General features: G+C 43.6%; 1 protein-coding gene across 1 annotated transcript in view; it reads left to right on the top strand.

The window, feature by feature from the left end:
* Positions 1 to 11,168, top strand: part of OSBP (oxysterol binding protein) — a 353,464-nt gene extending 342,296 nt beyond the window's left edge. Inside the window, exon 14 of the mRNA XM_069227875.1 lies at positions 10,884 to 11,168. Coding sequence (XP_069083976.1) covers positions 10,884 to 11,026 — 143 coding nt within the window. The 3' untranslated portion in view covers positions 11,027 to 11,168. The remainder of the gene's footprint in view (positions 1 to 10,883) is intronic.
* Positions 11,169 to 18,608: the final 7,440 nt, after the last annotated feature.

The raw sequence follows: 18,608 nt of genomic DNA, 5'->3' as shown, positions 1-18,608 counted from the left end.
ATAAATGTGTTATTGTTTATATAAAGCATAATGTTCCTTTGAATGCGTAGCGGTAGAAATTTAATACTTTTTATTATAAAAATAAGTATTTGACTGGGCATTGGTTTATTAACACTGCTGTATGCTCTTTGAGTTATGAATCATGTTCACAGACCTGTACTCACAACTCCCCCCAGACCTGTGTTTAAACCCCTCCTCCACTAACCCTCAACTCCTTAGCTCCTCAACCACAGCTATCATTGAGAGTCAATTTTAGAAGAGGCACTTGGACCTGTGGTCCTTAGGGCGATCTTCCCCCAAACTTTTTTTTCATACTCCTCTATATTTTTCTGCTCTTGCTTTTGTTGGCCTTAGGACTCCTGTGCACTTTACCACTGTTAACCAGTGCTAAAGTGTGTGTGCTCACTCCTTAACACATGGTAACATTGGCTTATCCGCAATTGGTGTATTTCATTTACTTGTAAGTCCCTAATTAAGTGATACTACACAGACTTGAGCCTGTAAATTAAATGGTACTAGTGGGCCTGCAGCCCTTGTTGTGCCACCTACTTAAGTAGTTTTGCAAACTTGTCTTAGGCCTGCCATGTAGCCTGTGTGTGTAGTTTTAAACTGCCATTTTGACCTGGCAAAATAAACCTTTTGCCAGGCCTAAATCTTTCTTTTCATACATATAAGTCACCACTAGGTTAGGCCCTGAACAGCTCACCGGGTAGGTAGGGTGCAGTGCATTTGAAAAGTTGGACATGTCCTTTTAAGGTTTACATGTCCTGGTAGTGAGAAACACCCAAATTAGTTTTTCACTACTTTAAGGCCTACCTCTTCCAGGTTCTGTGCCTTTGGAATTGTAACAAAAATCCTCTTTCATGGTAATGTCTGATTTTGAATTGCAATCATGAAAATGCAACTTTTAAAGTTGGTATTTGTGTGCCTTAACCATTTGGTGCCTGCAGCCTGTCTCTGGGTGACATGACTAAGTGTAGTTGTCAGTTGGTCTTTGTGTGTTCCTCCAGACAGCCACCCACAAAAGAGAGCTTAAGTGTTCCTGGATGGGCCATCACTGCCGGATGGGAGGGTGGAGCTGCGCACAACCCCACTTACACCTAACTAGGCTGTGTCCTACCTTCACATAAAGGATTGCATAGCCCCAGTAGTTAGTCTGGAGATCGGGTGGGTAGGAGATGGGGGGAGGGGGGTAATGTGATAACTTCAAAGGGAATCCTGTAGAAGTTTCTCCTACTTCAAAGAAGGCACCATGTATAAAAATTGGACCTCAGCACCACTCTTCAGTACACTTCTAGACATGTGGAAGACTCAGCCAGGAAGAAGGACTGCTGTGCTGCTGAATGGACTGTCAGTCTGCTGGACTGCTGCCCTGCTGTGCTGAGCTGCTGCCCTGACCTGCTGACCCGTGCCTGGGTGAGAAGGCCTGGACCTGCAGCCTGTACCTAGGACCACCAAAGTGACTCCAAGGGCTTGTAACCAGTACCTGGACTCTACAACTGTGAGTCCTACCCTGCCAAGTGGTGCCATCCCAGTCCCGGACCCTTGGAAATGGGCCTGACAGTGCTCAGGCAGCCCCTTTGTGGATCCCGTAGAACCAACGCATCTCTTCTGCAGTGCATCACCTTCAGCACTGATGCATCTCCTCTGCTGCCCGGGCTTCCCTGACGCAAGGACTCTGCATCACCTACAGCAGCCCATCAGAATCGCTGCTGCACAATGTATCTCCACACCAGGACATTGCCTTGCCCAATGCAGTACATCAGAACCACAGCTGCATGACACATCTCCCTCCAAGGGCATCGCCTTGACTAATGCAGCCCATCGGAACTGCCACTGTGCAACGCATCTCCTCACCCGAACATTGCATTGCCTCTGCTACTCGATGCATCCTTGACACTGGATTCCACATCTCTTCACAACCAGGGTTTAAGGTACTCTTGCTCAGTGGGCCTAAGTGGGCACCTGAAGTCTGCTCGTGCTCCATCGCAATTGGCCTGTTTTTGTGACGTTGTTGTGATCTAGCACAATCAGATAACCACAGTTGGCGCTTTGTGCTTTTTGGCACTGTTTTCACTGAAATATTTAAAATTGCATGTCTTTGGTTCTACTGATTGTATTTTTGTCATTTAGGACTTGTTTTATTTCTTAAAGTTTACTGTTTTTGTAATTTGGTGTGGGATTCTGCTTGTGTTGTGTTTTCACTTTATTACTGTTTGTGTTGCACAGATACTTTACACATTGCATGTGTTAAGTCTGACTGCTTTGTGCCAAGCTACCCGTGGGCTGAGCATAGGTTAATTTGGGGCTTGCTTGTGACTTCATCCTGACAAAGATAGTGGTTTCTGCTTAAGTTGGGTTTCACCCCATCAACCAGTAACCCAATTTCTTACAGCTCAGTTGCTCAGGATCCTTAGTAGGTCGGGCCTGGGACATCCGGGGTGAAAGGCCTCAACTCCCAAGGGTCCAGTAACCCAGTGATCAGTGCTTAAGTGCATGTGCTCTCCCTTCTAAACTTGGTATGATTGGCTTTCACCTGATTAGCACATTTCATTTACTTGTAAGTCCCTTGTACAGTCGTATCCCTATACCCAGTGCCTGTAAATTAAATACTACTAGTGGGCCTGCAGCGCAGCATGTGCCGCCCACAGAAGTAGCCTCTCAAACCTGTCTCAGGCCATCTTCCGCAGAGCCTGTGTGCACAGTTTACTATCTCAGGGACCTGGCATCTAAATTTACTTGCCAGACCTGGAACTCCCCTTTTACTACATATACGTCACGCCTAAGGTAGGCCCTTTGGGCAGGGTGCTATGTATGTAAAAGGTAAGACCTGTGTTATGTACTACATGTCCTTGTAGTGACAAATAGCCTATCAAGTTTCTCTCTACTGTGAGTGCTGCCTCTGTCATAGGATTGCATTGTAAATGCCCTAACATATGTCTAAGTGGTGTTATCTAATCTATGAGGGGTAGCATAGGCATGTTTGGTATGGTTGTAATGGTAGTGAGAAATGCTGCTTACTGGTGTCGTTGGATTTTTTATTACCATTATAGAAATGACATTTTAAAAAGTGGGCATTTCTCTGTGCTTTCGACTCTGGTGTTTTGCAGCTTAACTCCAATCCACATCTGGGGCAGAGTGACAGCTGGGCTTTGTGCATACTTCTCAAACAGCTTCTACGCAGGGAGGGTGGAGGTTTCACAGAGGTGCATCTGCATATTAAATGGTCTTCCTGGGCTGGGAGAGGGAGAAACAGGCACACCTGCATTTGTAAATGCTGTGCCCTGGCCTCACACAAAGGGCCCCCCCCCCTCCCCCCCCCATCTCCCCCACCCCCCAATGTCTGGGTCCAGTGCTGGAGAAGAAAGGGGACATCCCTTGAACCAGTTAGTGCTGGTTGGAACCCCTTTTCCCCATTTATGGAGGCTGCTCAAAATGAGTGTAAGTACAGGCGGTTGTCCCCCACATTCTTAAAGCACTTTTCCAGCGGGACTGCTTGACAGCACAAAGGACTCATCTGAACTGCTCTTCTTTTGTTGCCCTACTGCCTAGTGGTTGCTGGACTCATCTGGATTGCTTTTCTGAATGTTGTCCTCCTGCCAGCCTGTTCCTTGACTCTGACTGCTAAGGTTCTGTGGGGTGGCAAGGGGGAACCGCCACTTGAATCATGTGTGCTGGCCTGCCTGTCCCCCTTTGTTTTTATCCCATTAAGCCCAGTGCTAGAGGGATACTCTTGATCTCTCTACAAATATAGCGCATGAGGACCGCTTCAATTCTCATTTGGATTGGCAGCCAGTGCCAGAAGACTGCTTTGTTTCTGGAATCACAAAGCGAGTGCTATATTTTTGTGTCTGACAGCGCGTGAAGAGCGATATTTCCAGATATTGCCTTATGCATGGGAGAAGCGCTAATTGCCCTTCACATTTTCTTGGCATAGTCGTGAGGGGCGCCGTTCCCCAAACACGTTTTCCCCACATGCTGTGACCATCGCCGAGTGCTGGAACCCCTCTGTGGGCCCCTCTGCTGTGAGGAGCACAGAGAGAAGGGCACAACCCTCGCTGGGCCCTGGAGAGCGACGTTGCCGCTGCTGAACGAAGGAGGGCCTGGCCTGTCTGTCTGATGGAGACACGCTGACCTCCCCCCCCCCCCCCCCCCCCCATTCTTGCAGTGAAGTTGGCATCCTGGGTGAGTTGCCGCGACCGCCAAGGAAGATAAGAACTTCCTGAGCGATGCCAGCCACTCGCCTCTCGTATTGTGGGGTACTGCCGCCTCGTACCAGCGGGAGATTAGGTCTCCATCACTTCGCAGAGGCTCGGAAGAGAAGGAGTCTCTCTGCAAGGGGACCCGCGAGACCACGTCCCCAAGAATGGGACTGAAGCTGGCTCCCCGGCTTCGGAAGGTACCTTTGGTCCCCTAGGCAGCCCTGCCTGAGGGCGCCTTTCCTCTGTCTTGTAGGTCGTGCGCTCGCAGGCAGGTGCGTCTTTTTAATTCAGCCCGCGGTGAAACCCCGCGAGGTTACCCCACAGGCCCGATTTTGTGTGTGTGTCTAGTCTCCACCCCCACCCCCACAAGTACCTTTATTTGGGGTACTCAACATTCGGCTGGCAGAACAGAAAGGGTATCCTCATCAGAAGTCCCGCTCCTGCTGAGACAAACCATAATTATTGTAGTACAGGCACAAAAAGTGTGGTGCCTGACGTGGCGAGAAATTACCGTAATTATGATGGCAGAGGCACCAAGACTCCTGTGCCCCGCAGTTGTGGAAAAATTATTGTACTGACCCTAATAAACCTACAGGTACTCCTGCGCCTCACATGGTCCCCAGTATTACCGCAAAACGTCTAATAGGAGGGCAGATCCGCTGTATCATGCGTTTCCTGTGGGAATTTTGGGCAATCTATGCATTTATGGTGTTGCAGGATGCTTCATGTGGTCTGGCCTCCATACCAGGTTGTGTTAGTTGCTCTAATGTGATGATTCATGTGTTTGTTTCCTAATCTGCTATATATCATGCCCTCATACTCTGATGCAGCAGTGTTTGTGTTTATGACTTAGGCAATATAGAGTTGTAGTTTATCATGTATTCATCCAGGACTGTGCCTGACACTCATGCTAATGTGTTTATTCTGACACAGCGAGCTTCTCAACACCGTTGACACTCGCCACAAGGGCGACAATCTTCTCCTACTGCCACCGTCACAGACATGCAGGCCAAGGTCAAGAACCTGTGTCTATCGATCCCACCACAGGCGTAGATACTCTTCCTGGTCTAATGCTTCTGCCTCATCTATTAGAGACTATTCACCCATGCTAATAGACTCTCCTCCAGCAAGAGTCTCTCCAGTGGACGACATAAATACCTTTAATTAAGTGTTTATTAGAGGAGCTCATAAACTTAACATAGACCTTCCTGAACCTACACCCTCATCGTCAATAATATTTGAGACGCTGCATCATCGCTCCTCTTCTTGGCAACTTCTACCGCTAGTTCCTGGGCTTTTTTAACCAGTCATGGACACTGTTCTAGCTCCAGCAAGCTTGGGTGCAGAACCTGCAAGGATCCTAAAGAAATACAAGGCCCCAGACCAGGACCCTTTATTTCTTAGAACAAATCCTCCCCCAGATCTGTCTTCCTAGCAGCAGCGGGAAAACCCATTCAGTGGTATCATCTTCAACAGTCCCTCCAAACATGGAGAGCAAGCATCTGGACTTGTTGGGGAGAAAGATGTGTGGTACCTCTCCTTTCTTTATGAAGGTCTCTAGTGCATCAGCACCTTTAGGAAGTTACGACCTATCTCTGTGGGACTCTCAACAGACTTGTTGATAAACTGCCTAGAGAAGACAGACAGAACTTTTAAGAATTCTTGCAAGAAGGAGGCCTAGTAGCCAATCAGGTAATCAGCAGGTGGCAGATGGTTCAGACCTGGTTGCTCATGGATATGTGCATGGTATGTGTGCAAGACGATCATCTTGGCTTCACCTAACGGGTCTCAAACCAGAAGCGGAACATCATATTTTGAACCTCCCATTCAATGGAAATTCTTTATTTGGGTCTCACACAGGTGAGGAAATGGACGTGGGACTGGAAAAGCGCAAGGAATACCGTAGAAGGTATAGGCCCTATGATAGACATCCCTACCAGCAGAGGGTTCAAACCCCTCAATGGGCACAAAGACAACAAGAAGACAAGGGCAACCTTTCTACCAATCCTGAAAAACAACTAGGGAAAGTGGCTCCAGCAGGCAAAATCAGTCTGCAACAAAAACATCAGGCAAACATTGAGGACTCGCTTACCCTGATCCTGTCACCCTATCCAGTAGGGGGAAGTATTATGGATTGTATAAACAAGTGGAGATCAATAAGAAAAGACAAATGGGTGCTAAATATTGTCAAAAATGGGTATTCTCTACGTTTCAAGTCGCCTCCTCCGCCGGTGCAACCAACAAAAACAGATTGTCATCACCAGCCTCTCCTGCAGGAAGAGGCTTTCATTCTGCTACAAAAAAGAGCGAGCTATAGAGTAAGTTCCACCTTCCTAAAGAGCAAAAGGGGTGTACTCCCGATATTTCCTGGTACAGAAGAAATGTCCAGACAAAGCTTTCAGACCTAGTTTGGATCTTAGTCATCTCAACAAGTACATTCGAAAAGAGAAATTCAGAATGCTGGCCCTTCGCCAAATCTTTCCCAGACTACATCAAGGGGACTGGATGTGTTCCATAGATCTACAGGATGCATATTTTCACATCCGAGTGGCAGTGAAACACCGCAAATTCCTTCACTTCGTAGTTGCATCCCAACAATAACAATGCAGGGTACTACCCTTTGGGCTCAAATCAGCCCCTCGAACATTTTCCAAATGTGTAGCAACAGTAGCAGCACACTTGAGAAAGAAAAAGATTTCTATTTACCCATACCTCGACGATTGGTTACTGAAAGGCAGCACTTCAATCCAAACCTTGCAGCACCTAAAAAAAGCACTCTGGATACCTTCAAATCTCTAGGTCTTCGAGTAAATCTACAGAAGTCCATACAGACTCCAACCCAGAGGCTCCACTACTTGGGATCTACACTGGACACAAACCTAGAAAAATTGTATCCTTCGGAGGAGAGACTATTATTAATAGCTCAGAAGTGTTGCAACATACTCCACGCTCTACGGCCAACGGGCAGACAAATAGCGTCACTCCTGGGTTCCATGGCCTCCTGCATTTTCATTGTACCCAATGGCAGGTTACACATGAGACCTCTTTAAGGGAACCTGAAGGATCAGTGGAGCCAGTTTGCAAACAAATAATAAGAAAAAAATAACACTTTCACCGGTGGCAAAGAACTCACTACAATGGTGGACTCACCAACATTATCTGTTGGTAGGGGTCCCTTTTCAACAAAGCATTCCTACCCAGACTCCGGTAACTGAAGCATCGCTTCACCTCTGGTGGGGGCGGGGGGCATATGGGCTCTCTACAAGCCCAAGGACTGTGGTTAGACAAAGAGCAGCAATACCACATCAATCTCCTGGAACTGAGGGCGGTGCATCCAGCCCTCAAGTCTTTTCACCCTTCCATCAAGGGCAACTCCATCTTAGTCAAGACAGACAACACAACCACAATGTACTATTTGCACAAACAGGGGGGCACTCGATCTCGCCCTCACACAAGCGGCTGTCCTCAGCTGCAGTTTTTCGGACTCGCACGACTGGGTACTGCACAACAATGTCATAGAAGACATTTTCCAACTGTGGGGGTATCCTCAGTCAGACCTGTTTGCCAACGAAAAGAACAAAAAATGCAGAGACTTCGCATTCAGGTTTTACCGACCAGGGACGAGGGGGAATGCCCTGTTCATAGATTGGTCAGAGACATTTCTCTACCCCTTTCCTCTCATTCCCCTAATTGCCACTTTGATCAACAAATTCCACCGGGCCAAAACCAGGATGATACTAATAGGCCCAGAATGCCCCGACAATGGTTGTTCACAGATCGCCTCCAGTTCTCAGAAAAGCCTCACAAGAGGCTGCCGTGCAGACCGGATCTTCTCCACAAACTAGAGGGGAAAGTTTTGCATCCTAACCTTCCCTCGCTGAGCTTGACGGCATGGCTCTTGTATTCCTGCAGTATGGTCATCTAAGCCTCTCACAGGAATACATGAATATTCTAAAGGAGTCCAAAAGACCCTCGACACAGTGTTCTTATGCATTCAAATGGAAGAGATTCTACATGTGGTGTGTCCAGAACGATTTAAATCCAATCCTGGCTCAGGAGGAGGTTATTCTACCCTACCTCCTTCACCTTAGGAACTCAGGACTGCAGTTTTCCTCGATTAAGGTACATTTGTCCGCCGTTACTGCTTATCGTAAATCGCCCTCACAAAAGTAATTCTTTACTATGCCAGTGGTTAAGAATTTCTTAGAGGGCTTAAAAAAAAGCATTTCCATCAGTTCATACACCTTCCCTTCCATGGGAATTGATCGTGGTCTTGTCTAGAGTCATGGGCCCTCCCTTTGAGCCCATACACAAAGCCTCTTTACAACATCTTACATGGAAGACAGCTTTTCTTGTTGCGATTACTTCAGCCAGAAGTCAGCGAAATTCAGACCCTTTGTTCAAAAGAACCCTATATAGTGTTTCATGATAACAGGGTGGTTTTACGGACCCTTCCTGGGTCGTTACCTAAGGTGGTTTCTGACTTTCATATTAATCAGACCATATCGCTTCTAACATTCTTCCCCAAACCATCTACACCAGCAAAGAGAACTTTGCACTCCCTAGACTTGAAGAAAGTGTTAAAAGTTTTATCTCGATAAGACTAAGGACATCAGACAATGCGATCAATTATTCATAAACTATGGCCACATGAGAACAGGCAGGGTGGCCTCAAAACAAACTATTTCTAGGTGGATAGTCTCATGTATTCTGATTGCGTACCAATTGGCTAAAAAACAATTGACTGCCAGGCTTAAAGATCATGCCGTAAGAAGCAAGGCAGCAACGACAGCCCTTCTCAGCAATGTACCATCTCTGAAATTTGCAAGGCTGCAACATGGAGATCGGTACATACTTTTACAAGGCATTACTGTCTAGATTCAGATGCTAAGACAGACACTCAAGTGGGTCAGGCTTCATTAAGAAATGTATTTAACTAAGACAAGTAGACCGCTTGTGCTTCTACCTCTCCGTCCGCAGGGGTATGAGATGGGCTTGCTAATCTATTCAGTGTTTGACTATTGATGAGGATCCCCTGGAAGAGAAAAATAAGTTACTTACCTGTAAATCCTAGTTCTCTTCCAGGGGTATCCTCATCAAAGTCCTAAACAACCCACCCTCCTCTCCGGACGCAATTCTGGAGGTACATCAGTCTTCATTTGTCTAACCTATTTTCTTCTTATCACCTTAAAAAAGTACTTACCTAACTGTGACCCAACTGTCACCTCACTCTCACCTTTGAGGCATGGTGGGATACTGGAGGTGCTCAGGGCCTTAAAGGCACGGTACCAGTTTTTTTGGATCTGCTATGTTAATTTGAATGCAGCCTACTGGCTAGTAATGCCCTCTATTTTCAATGCAGTTTTTTCTTTCTACATGGAACTGTTTACACTTTCTATGCTCTCTTCTTTGATTGCAGAAAGAGTTTACTTCTAATTGAGGAGTTTAATTAATGAAAAACTTCACAAAAAATAAGATTTTTTTTCCGTTTGTCAACTTACAATGCATTATTACTTACACATGTATATAACATATATGTACTAAAATTCTCTGCACGATTATTACTTTTACATATACATTTGATACATATACATGTGTGTTTATGTATGCTCTTGGGTCCCTGCACGTGAGCAGGAATATTCAGTGTTTATGACTTTGATGAGGATACCCCTGGAAGAGAACTAGGATTTACAGGTAAGTAATTTATCCTTACCGTTCATGTACAGGGAGAAAAATAAAACTCACGTAAAGGGAATAAAATGTCGATGGAGACTGTATTCCCTGCGGGTGATAGATAACAAGTAAAATCACCAGTAGTAAAATACTTTTTGTAAAAGGGCATCAATTGTCACAATTCAAATTTCAGACGTTGGAACTGATTAAGACAAGTGTCAAAGATGGCATTGCAAGTAAAGAACTATTGTCAAGGCACATGCTTTGAGTAGATTTATTGGACAGTCTGAATCCAAGAGGTATTAATTGTTTGCAGAATTTAAGCTATTTCCCTATCCATCAAGTAAAGTAAAGAAATTCAAAGAATAGACCAAGGAAAAAATAGCAAGTAATACTACGAATGTGTGAAAAAACGGACTGATCTAAAATCTGAATGAAAACAAGGAAGAAAGAGGTTGACATAAAAACATGCAGTAAAGCTAATACTTATGGTGAAAGTAATTTCATTAAATTCTGTGTTTGAACATTTAAAAGGGACTGTCAGGGTAAAACAATTAAAGGAGAGATGGTTATTTTGCAATGCCTCGGGGAACTTTGAATTTATGGAACTGAATAGATTCATGAAATTGACAGGGTATTTAAAATTTGTGGGGCTGGAAAGAGTGATGGAACTGAAGATGAGAGAAGAATGCAAAAGTTTTGATAAAAGATTGAAAGTTGAAATTGGAGTCACAGTATCACTAGTGATTAGGAACACACTGAATTCGAAAATTACGTGGTTATGGGACAAATACTTTGACTCTTCATGTCTGCATCTAAATTAAGTAATTGTCATAACAGTAAGCAGGTACAGAGTGGGCTGGGGCTGTACCTGTAATTAAGATCATTTTTCATCCCATTATCACTTCTGTTTCAAGGGATTTTCAAGAGTTTGTGGTTATTGCCATGCTGCACTTACAGTACCTGTTTTTAATCTGTTCGCCTCTCCCAAACCTTTCTTTCTTATAGGCAATGGCACAGAATCCTACAAAGCACTGTGGTTTGAGAGAAAACTGGACCCTCAGACGAAGGAGGTGACTCATGTATACCGTGGTGGCTACTGGGAGTGTAAGGAGAAACAGGACTGGGACGGTTGCCCTAACATTTTCTGAAAGATAAAAAGCAGGACAAATAAGCCAAGAAGATGAAGATAACATGTGGCCTGAGGGTGGACAGCCAAGAACAGTATGCGAGGACTGCCCAGAGGCTCCTACTGCTTCTCGTCACCTCTTGCCCTACACCTCCCTTCGTCTCTCTCTTTAACCAATCATCTGACATCTGGTTCGCCGCTGTCCAAAAACATGATCACCGGCAACCAGCGTGGCCTTAGCCAGTTTACGCTGAAGTTGATTAAGTGCAAATCTGTCTATATATATATATATATATATGTATAAGTATATATATAGATATATGTATATCTATATACATATAAATGTGTCTGTAAATACAGGTTGGGGTGTTTGTGAGAGTGAGTGTGTTTGTGTGTGGAGATATGAGGGTCAGTATTTTTTGCTGACCCAGTGCAGACTGTTGTACCACCACTGCTTCCATTTCCCTCTTTACTCCACTTCCTTCATGCGCTGTCCCTGGCACAGCTTTACGGCACATCCCCAACACCTGATTTTCTCTCCCCAACCTAACAATCAAACCATTCCATGTTGCTGCCAATTTGTCTGGTCAAAACGATTAAGAATGGAGCAAGCCATGGTGGTATACCGACATTCTTCAGAACGACTGTACTATGTGAATGGGATGGCTGTTGGTGGCGGTCTCCAGGGTAATACAGATAGCACGGTTTGGCTGGAATAATGCAATATCTTGTGTCCTCTACATGGAGAATGCTAATGAGTCTGCTTCACTGATTTCACAGATGGGCATACTTTGCCCCAAAACCACCCTCTTGTGAAAGAGGGAGTGCTGAAGAAAGCTCATTGAGAGGGCTTCTTGAAGCAAGCAGAAGAAGAGAAAAACACTTGGTCACCCAGTCTCGGGTCTAAGACAAAGCATAGGAAGGAAGGGTGCACATAGCGGGGCCCTGCACAGCTCAGTCAGGAGAGGGGGGTGGGATGAACTGCATTTCTAGGTATTAAGCTGAAGATGTTTCAAATGCACAGATCAAAGTTTTTTTATCTTCATAGAAAGGAGAGCAGGCCACACAGAGTGAGGTGTCTTGCAAATATCACAGATGAAAGGTAACAGTGGTGCACAGAAGGTCTCCCGCCCCTTGTAGCTTCTTTATTACAACTGATCTGACAGGAACACGCTGCTTGTGCAGTCCATGTAGCACTGACACAGGTTTAGTGGTGAAATCTCCGTAGAACGCACAATATAAGTGGACCTGAAACCTGGGTCAGAATTCGAGCTCCATCTTATCTTTTCATCCCTGCTGTGAGGGATGAAAGGAGTCCTCTATTCATGGGCTTCCCTTCATGGGCTGTGTCTTCCTCTAGAGGAATGGTGGATTTTATTTTAGGGGGTTTTGGTAGAGTGGTTCATGGATGCAAAGTATTCTTAAAGGTTTTAATAAAGCCGCAGCTCCTCTTACACTTACCAGTGTCATCCTTGTGCCACTGCCCTGATTTACAAGTCGTCGTGCCTATGGTATGAAGAAGAATGCTTTTTTCTGGTGGCAAACCTCCTTTAAAAATAAACAAAACCCTTTAATGCTCTCGAACCAAGCAAGAACGGAGGACAATTAACTCTGTGGCCGATCACAGCACACGTCTCATGTGACCTTTGGAGATGCAGCGCCTGCTTATTCACGCCCACACGTGGTATGTATTTAGTCAGTCGTGAAATGTAGTGCTCGCTTAAAAGCTAAACTGGTGCAGCGGGGTTTGACTATTCTCCTGTGGTTGTAGCAGTGCCGACCATGGACGACTAAAATGGATGATGGCATGGGCTTAGAAGTCAACGGGTGGGGGGGGGTGTACCGGAATGAGACGGTATAGTGTGCTGCTTGTGTCCGCCTTTCTATATTGTATTAACATCTTTCATTTTGGGGTGCATGTGTGCCCTCTGTAGTTGCTTCATGTGCAGCCGCTTATGATCCCTGTGCTAAGGTGGCTTCCTAGAGAGTGTTCTCATTTCATGTTGCGTGGCTTCTGTAAGAATGAAATGCTTTCTTTCGTACTGTTGCTCAGAGAATGACGGTACTAGGATCCCCTGGTACGGCTGTTTGCTAGTGAGAGGCTGTGAGCCTGTGCTGATTTAATAAGGTTCATTCTTGGCATTGGACAACTGGCTTCGCTTGCTTCTGAGAAGTGTTTTTCTTTGTTAAATGACGTTCGTTCTCAGATTATGTTTGTGTGAATTCACTTTGAAAATTAGATGTTCCGGTTGCGCCTTGTATTTGACTGCTGTTTGAGAAAGACAATCAGTTATGCAGGCGAGGCACACTAGTTTCCTGTTCGTGCCTCTTTGAGAGTCACCCGGTGTGTTTTCTGTATGTTCAGTGTGCTTTCTGTGTGGCGGAGATGAGCATGTGTAGAGCCTTGTATCACTCTTTTGAAAGAGTGACCCTCTGTGAGTTATTGACATGAGAGAGTAAGTTGCTGTTCTGCAAATTGTAAATACACCTTTCTTGCACACACAGCACATCCGACTAAGCATATAGGACCAAGGTATCTCATTATTAGTGCCTCTGCTCACAGATCTCCGGAGCATATTCTTACCATAGAGCATCCGCCTACACCAGGATAGACAGGGCACTGTACACAAAAATGTTAGGGCAGTGCTGCCGATGAGATGCCCTGATGTCCTTTTCAGAAAAGTATCCAATAAGGTGCTGGAGTCTTCGTTGTAAGGCTGCTTAACAAAGAAAACCATCCGATCTGTGATACTCTGGTGCCCCGGTGTCGATATATGTCCACACAATCTTGAGAGTTTACAAACTGAAATGAGTTATAGACATCTTATACTGTTTTTTCATCCAATCCCTTTGTTTTTTGTCACTGTCTGAAAGAAACTTATTAAAAGTAACATACTTTTGCAGACAGACCAGATTTGCAGGAATAACTCTATATAAAATGTGTGTATATTGGTGGTGGAAAGAAGACGCTAAATATGCCATTAAAATGAGGATTATCCCCAAAAATGAGCCACGACTGAGCCCTCTAGCTTACCCATACTTACTGTATTTCCTGTTCAAATTCACTTAGGGCATGCTTTACATTAATCTTGTGTAATGGTTCAATCCACAAGTCTAGTAATGAAGAACATGTTGAAAGACCAAACTTGCGCTATAAAATTCTGCCTGCGAGGTACACATGAAATATACACCAAGCAATTTCCAGAATATTTGGGTTGCGTCCCCTCTTCCCCCACTATAACTGGTTTTGAAACGTAATATAGTAGTGGTAGTCCTTACTTGTTCTTGACTGTGGTATGTTAAATTAAATTAGGAAAGAATAGGCAGGGCGTGAATATTTTCTGACTAAGCTCCCGCAGTTTTGTTTAGGAAGGACTGTGACAGAACTTTTCGAAGCCTCTTTTGTGCCAGAGTGGCTAAAAACCGAATTTAAATAAAATCTCCAGTATGAGAAATGCATAACAAAATATTTTAAAGGGTCAATAAGAGCACCATTACACTTTAGACAAGTCACAGCAGCAGTTCAAATAAGCCTATTCCTGGAATTTAAGTTGCCTTTTGATCCATCGTCATGCTGTAGTGCATGTCAATGTATTTAAGCACGAGCTGGGTCTGAGAGAAGTTCTGTTGGACCCTCTGTGATCAGCTGATGACTCTAGTGCACATATCATCTATAGTGTGAACTAGGACCTCTAATATGTTGACTCCATCCTTAGCCGACAATAAGGAATTCAAATGCTAAAGCCTGAGGGAGACGTGTTATCCAAATATTCTCAAATGAAATGGATACTTCAGTTTAAAAAATAATAGCAGCTGTGGTCTGATAAAAATGCTTTGAGGTGCATCTTTTACTGACTACCGGCAGGTGAGTCGTGGTTGGAATACACTTAATCTTCACGCTAACCCCAGGTCGCCAAAAGTATTGCGCATGTGTGAAGGAATTGACTGCTACTGCCGAAGGTGAAACTCTGCAAAGGGCATAGTATTGTGTTTGTGGTTAAATGTAGCACAGTTTGGCTCAAGCTTGTGAGAGGCGGGAACTCGCACATTATAAAGAGAATGAAGGATGTTGGGGACGGGATAAGCAAAAAAGTGTGACAGAATTCAGGCTTTTTTGAGGGGATGATGGCAGTGAGATTTTACTTTTGCCTTATATTTTAGTTTTCTTTCCCTTTGTTTTTGTTTGTTTTTCAACCCGTAATCCTGTTTTTTTTTTTTTTTTCTGGAAAAAAAAAAAATTATTAAATCCAACTAAATTAAAACTGTTTCTTGTCTGTTTATGGAAAGTGTGAAGCATACAGAGAGTTTGCAGTGTTACGTAATAGTTTTTATATAAGGGTTCAAGATTGACGAAAGCATTTTTGAATATATGTCCGAGCATCATTTATTAATGCTAAATTCACTGTAAGAGATTTTACCTTGCAATAAGCTTCTTTTTAACAGTAGGCATAATGCAGACTTTTTTTCTTGCTGATTGAAGTGAAGGATACAAACTAGAATTTTTACCATTGTGAGCGGGATCCGTGGAAAAACAAAGTGGTCGTCAGATAGGTACACTTACATTACCCTCACACATATTGAGAAGCAACCATTTTAGTATTTTGTTTAATTTATACTCCACCTGCAGTGAAACCTCACAATGTTTGCCCAAGCCCCTTGCGCCTAGCTTCCCTTCATTGATTCCGCAGATTGATTTGCGCTAAATATTCTTTGCATGTTCAGGGTCAGGTGTGATTTTACAATTTAAGTCTGCTCCCTAACCTCTGCATTATTTTTTTGTGCCATTTTCAGCGACTGAGGGTCTTTGGTCTGCCTGCTTCACTGTGCAACCACAGCCATTCTGTACAAACTGCAGGTCGCCTGCATTTTGTTGTTTTTTGGCCGATTACCAGTTGCTGTAGTTAGAGGGCCTGGGCCCTCATATTCCTGCATTCAGCCTAGGTGATTACCGGTAGATGAGATCACAAGACTGGTTCTCAGTGGCCGAAAGACCTCTGCATCAAGGATTTCAGCTTTCATTGTTGGAAAATACCATAGAATGTGTTTGTTGAAAGGCACCTACTTGACTTGACACAGAACCTTTCCAGAGCTACTCTTCTTCCCTAATGTGCCTGAGATTTACTCTGAAGCCCCTTTGAACTAAAGTTACTGATCTTGTCTCATTATGTCTTATTGGACTTATTAAACCAGGGAGAAGTGCTCGTTGGTGCTATACCAGCCTTACACAGCATAAAGGTAGAGATGCAGTTGGGTCGTTAGACTCACATTGTCTAGTGGATCGAGCTATTTGGTTTCCCCTCTTACCTTAATGTCCACACAAGGATAACTACACTTTGGTCGTCCCAAGGGAGCTATTGAGGTGCATAAACAGTCTGCTATTGATTCTAGGTTTAAACAGTGGAGTTATTATGCTTGCAGAGTCTGAATCTGAATTTAATCTATGTAGGGTCCAGAGGAGAAGGAATATGCAAAACATTCTCCTCCTAGTATCAACTTCCCCAAAGCCTGACGGGCTGTGTCTATGCAGTTCATGTCATGTTTTGGTCAGTGGGCCTGGCTAAGGACTGAAAGAGTAGATGATTTTTCCTGTAAACATAATCTCTGCAACACAATTTAATTTTCATTATTTTAGCTTTGACTCATATGTCACAATGAGAACTTCCATTACTGCTTTCACACCAGACTCCTAGGAGTGCTACAAAGTAGTGCATATAGCAGAAATGTGCTGTGCGAGTGCTGATAATATCACATTCAGCAGTTATATTAAGTGAGGTACAAATGCTGAGATAGTTGCAGAACTTTAACCAGCGATTATAAATTAGTACTTTTGCGGCTAAGTGTTCAACTACAGCCTCGTCACATCAATACAAAGATATTGGTGATGATGAAATTGTACCTTTGGATCTGAATGTTGAGCCGCAGCCTCAGATCCTTCTTCACTACTGTTGTAGATTTCTGTATTTCTTATAAACAAAAAGGGCCCACCCAAATAACCCTACTATACCTGGGTATAATACAAAATTATATATATGTTTGTGGTCAAATAGTAGGAAAAAATCATACAATACATTTAATACAATGAAACCATAAATCAATCAATAGTATATTTAATTTCTCAGATGAATTATATTAATGTATTTATCAACAAAAAGTTCTGGCCAAAACCTTTTTTTTACAACACCGGGGAGGATCTGACAACTATATACAAACTCCCCTTACGCCATGCAAATTAACCCATGCATTAGTTACAAACCATGCAATCATGATTCCAAGTTTGAAAGTTTAACTATCATAATTTCAAGTTTGAAACTTCAAAAATTAAATAAAATAATAATAAATAAAAAAAAATTAATGGCCTATTCACTATCCAGTGTGAACTAGAAACACTCTGTGTGACCACCTACTTGTAAATCACAAGCAAATACCTTATCCAGATCATCTATTCATGTCTCTTAAAAGTCATAATTCCCCTGTCTTAAAAGAACGAAATACATCAAAAAGATGATTTGAAGTGGTCTCCAAAATGCATATTTATTATTCATTACTGATCCCTCAGTGCTTAGTATTTTTTAGCATTTTTCCTTACTTCGTTCGTTTGGAGGGGTTTCAAAAAGCTTTCCTCTGAGCTTGTGTCCGCCGCCGTGTTACCGCGGGCACTCGTCTCATGTCTATAAATCGATAACGGCGGCCATTTTGGGCAGGGGGTGGTAAACTACTTTGGCCGCCATCTTAAAGCATGTCTTCGCCAGATCTATTTGTTTGCTGACCGTGTAAATTAAGAGGACTTCAATAAACTTTCCTCTGAATTTATGAGCCAATCGCCAGCCAGCCGTAGGTTCTCATCTCATATCTTTTCATTCATTCTGGCAGACATTGGGGGCAATAAAGTAATAAAATGCCTTTATCCATTACGGTGGTCATTGTGGGCAAAAAAGTAGAAAGCTACCTTTATCCCCAGTGGCGCCCATCTTAAAACATGTCATAACAAGACAATTAAACAATAGATTCATACCGGCCTCAGAGGATTAGAATACTTATACTACTACTGCCGTGACACCCATGGCTATGATTACTCGATTTTGATCATCTCTGTACCTTCTCAATGCTACAAATCAGTTGCCTTTAAGCATTTACCAAGGTAGATAGCCCTCTGGGTATACCATCATCATCCCAATAATATAAAGGACAATATTTTATCTCCTTTTACTTGATCCTGTTATCTGCTTATATTTATACTCAGCACTCAAGTATTATCAATTAGATCTTGTTAGGTGCAGAATTTGTATACCTTGCCATTGTCAGCCATAATTGTCCACATCCGGAATCTTTGTGTATTAAGCCACTTGTGTCTTAGACAACCTATATACTTGAAGCATCCTAGTGTATATATATTGTGTGGACTAGTCAGATGATCTTAACTAATCTTCAATACATCGTTATTATGCCAGTCCACACAATCCACCTCGACAGCAGCATTTATCGCAAATAAGGTTCCACATTTCGTCCAAATCGTTCAGGCCTTGTCTTGCCATACCGCATTGGATTGGAAGCAAGACTTATAGAGAAATACGGTACGGCAAGACAAGGTCTGAACGATTTGGACA

Source organism: Pleurodeles waltl, chromosome 4_1 (assembly GCF_031143425.1).
Source record: "Pleurodeles waltl isolate 20211129_DDA chromosome 4_1, aPleWal1.hap1.20221129, whole genome shotgun sequence".
NCBI lineage: Eukaryota > Metazoa > Chordata > Amphibia > Caudata > Salamandridae > Pleurodeles > Pleurodeles waltl.
This window is presented reverse-complemented; position numbering and strand designations above follow the sequence as displayed.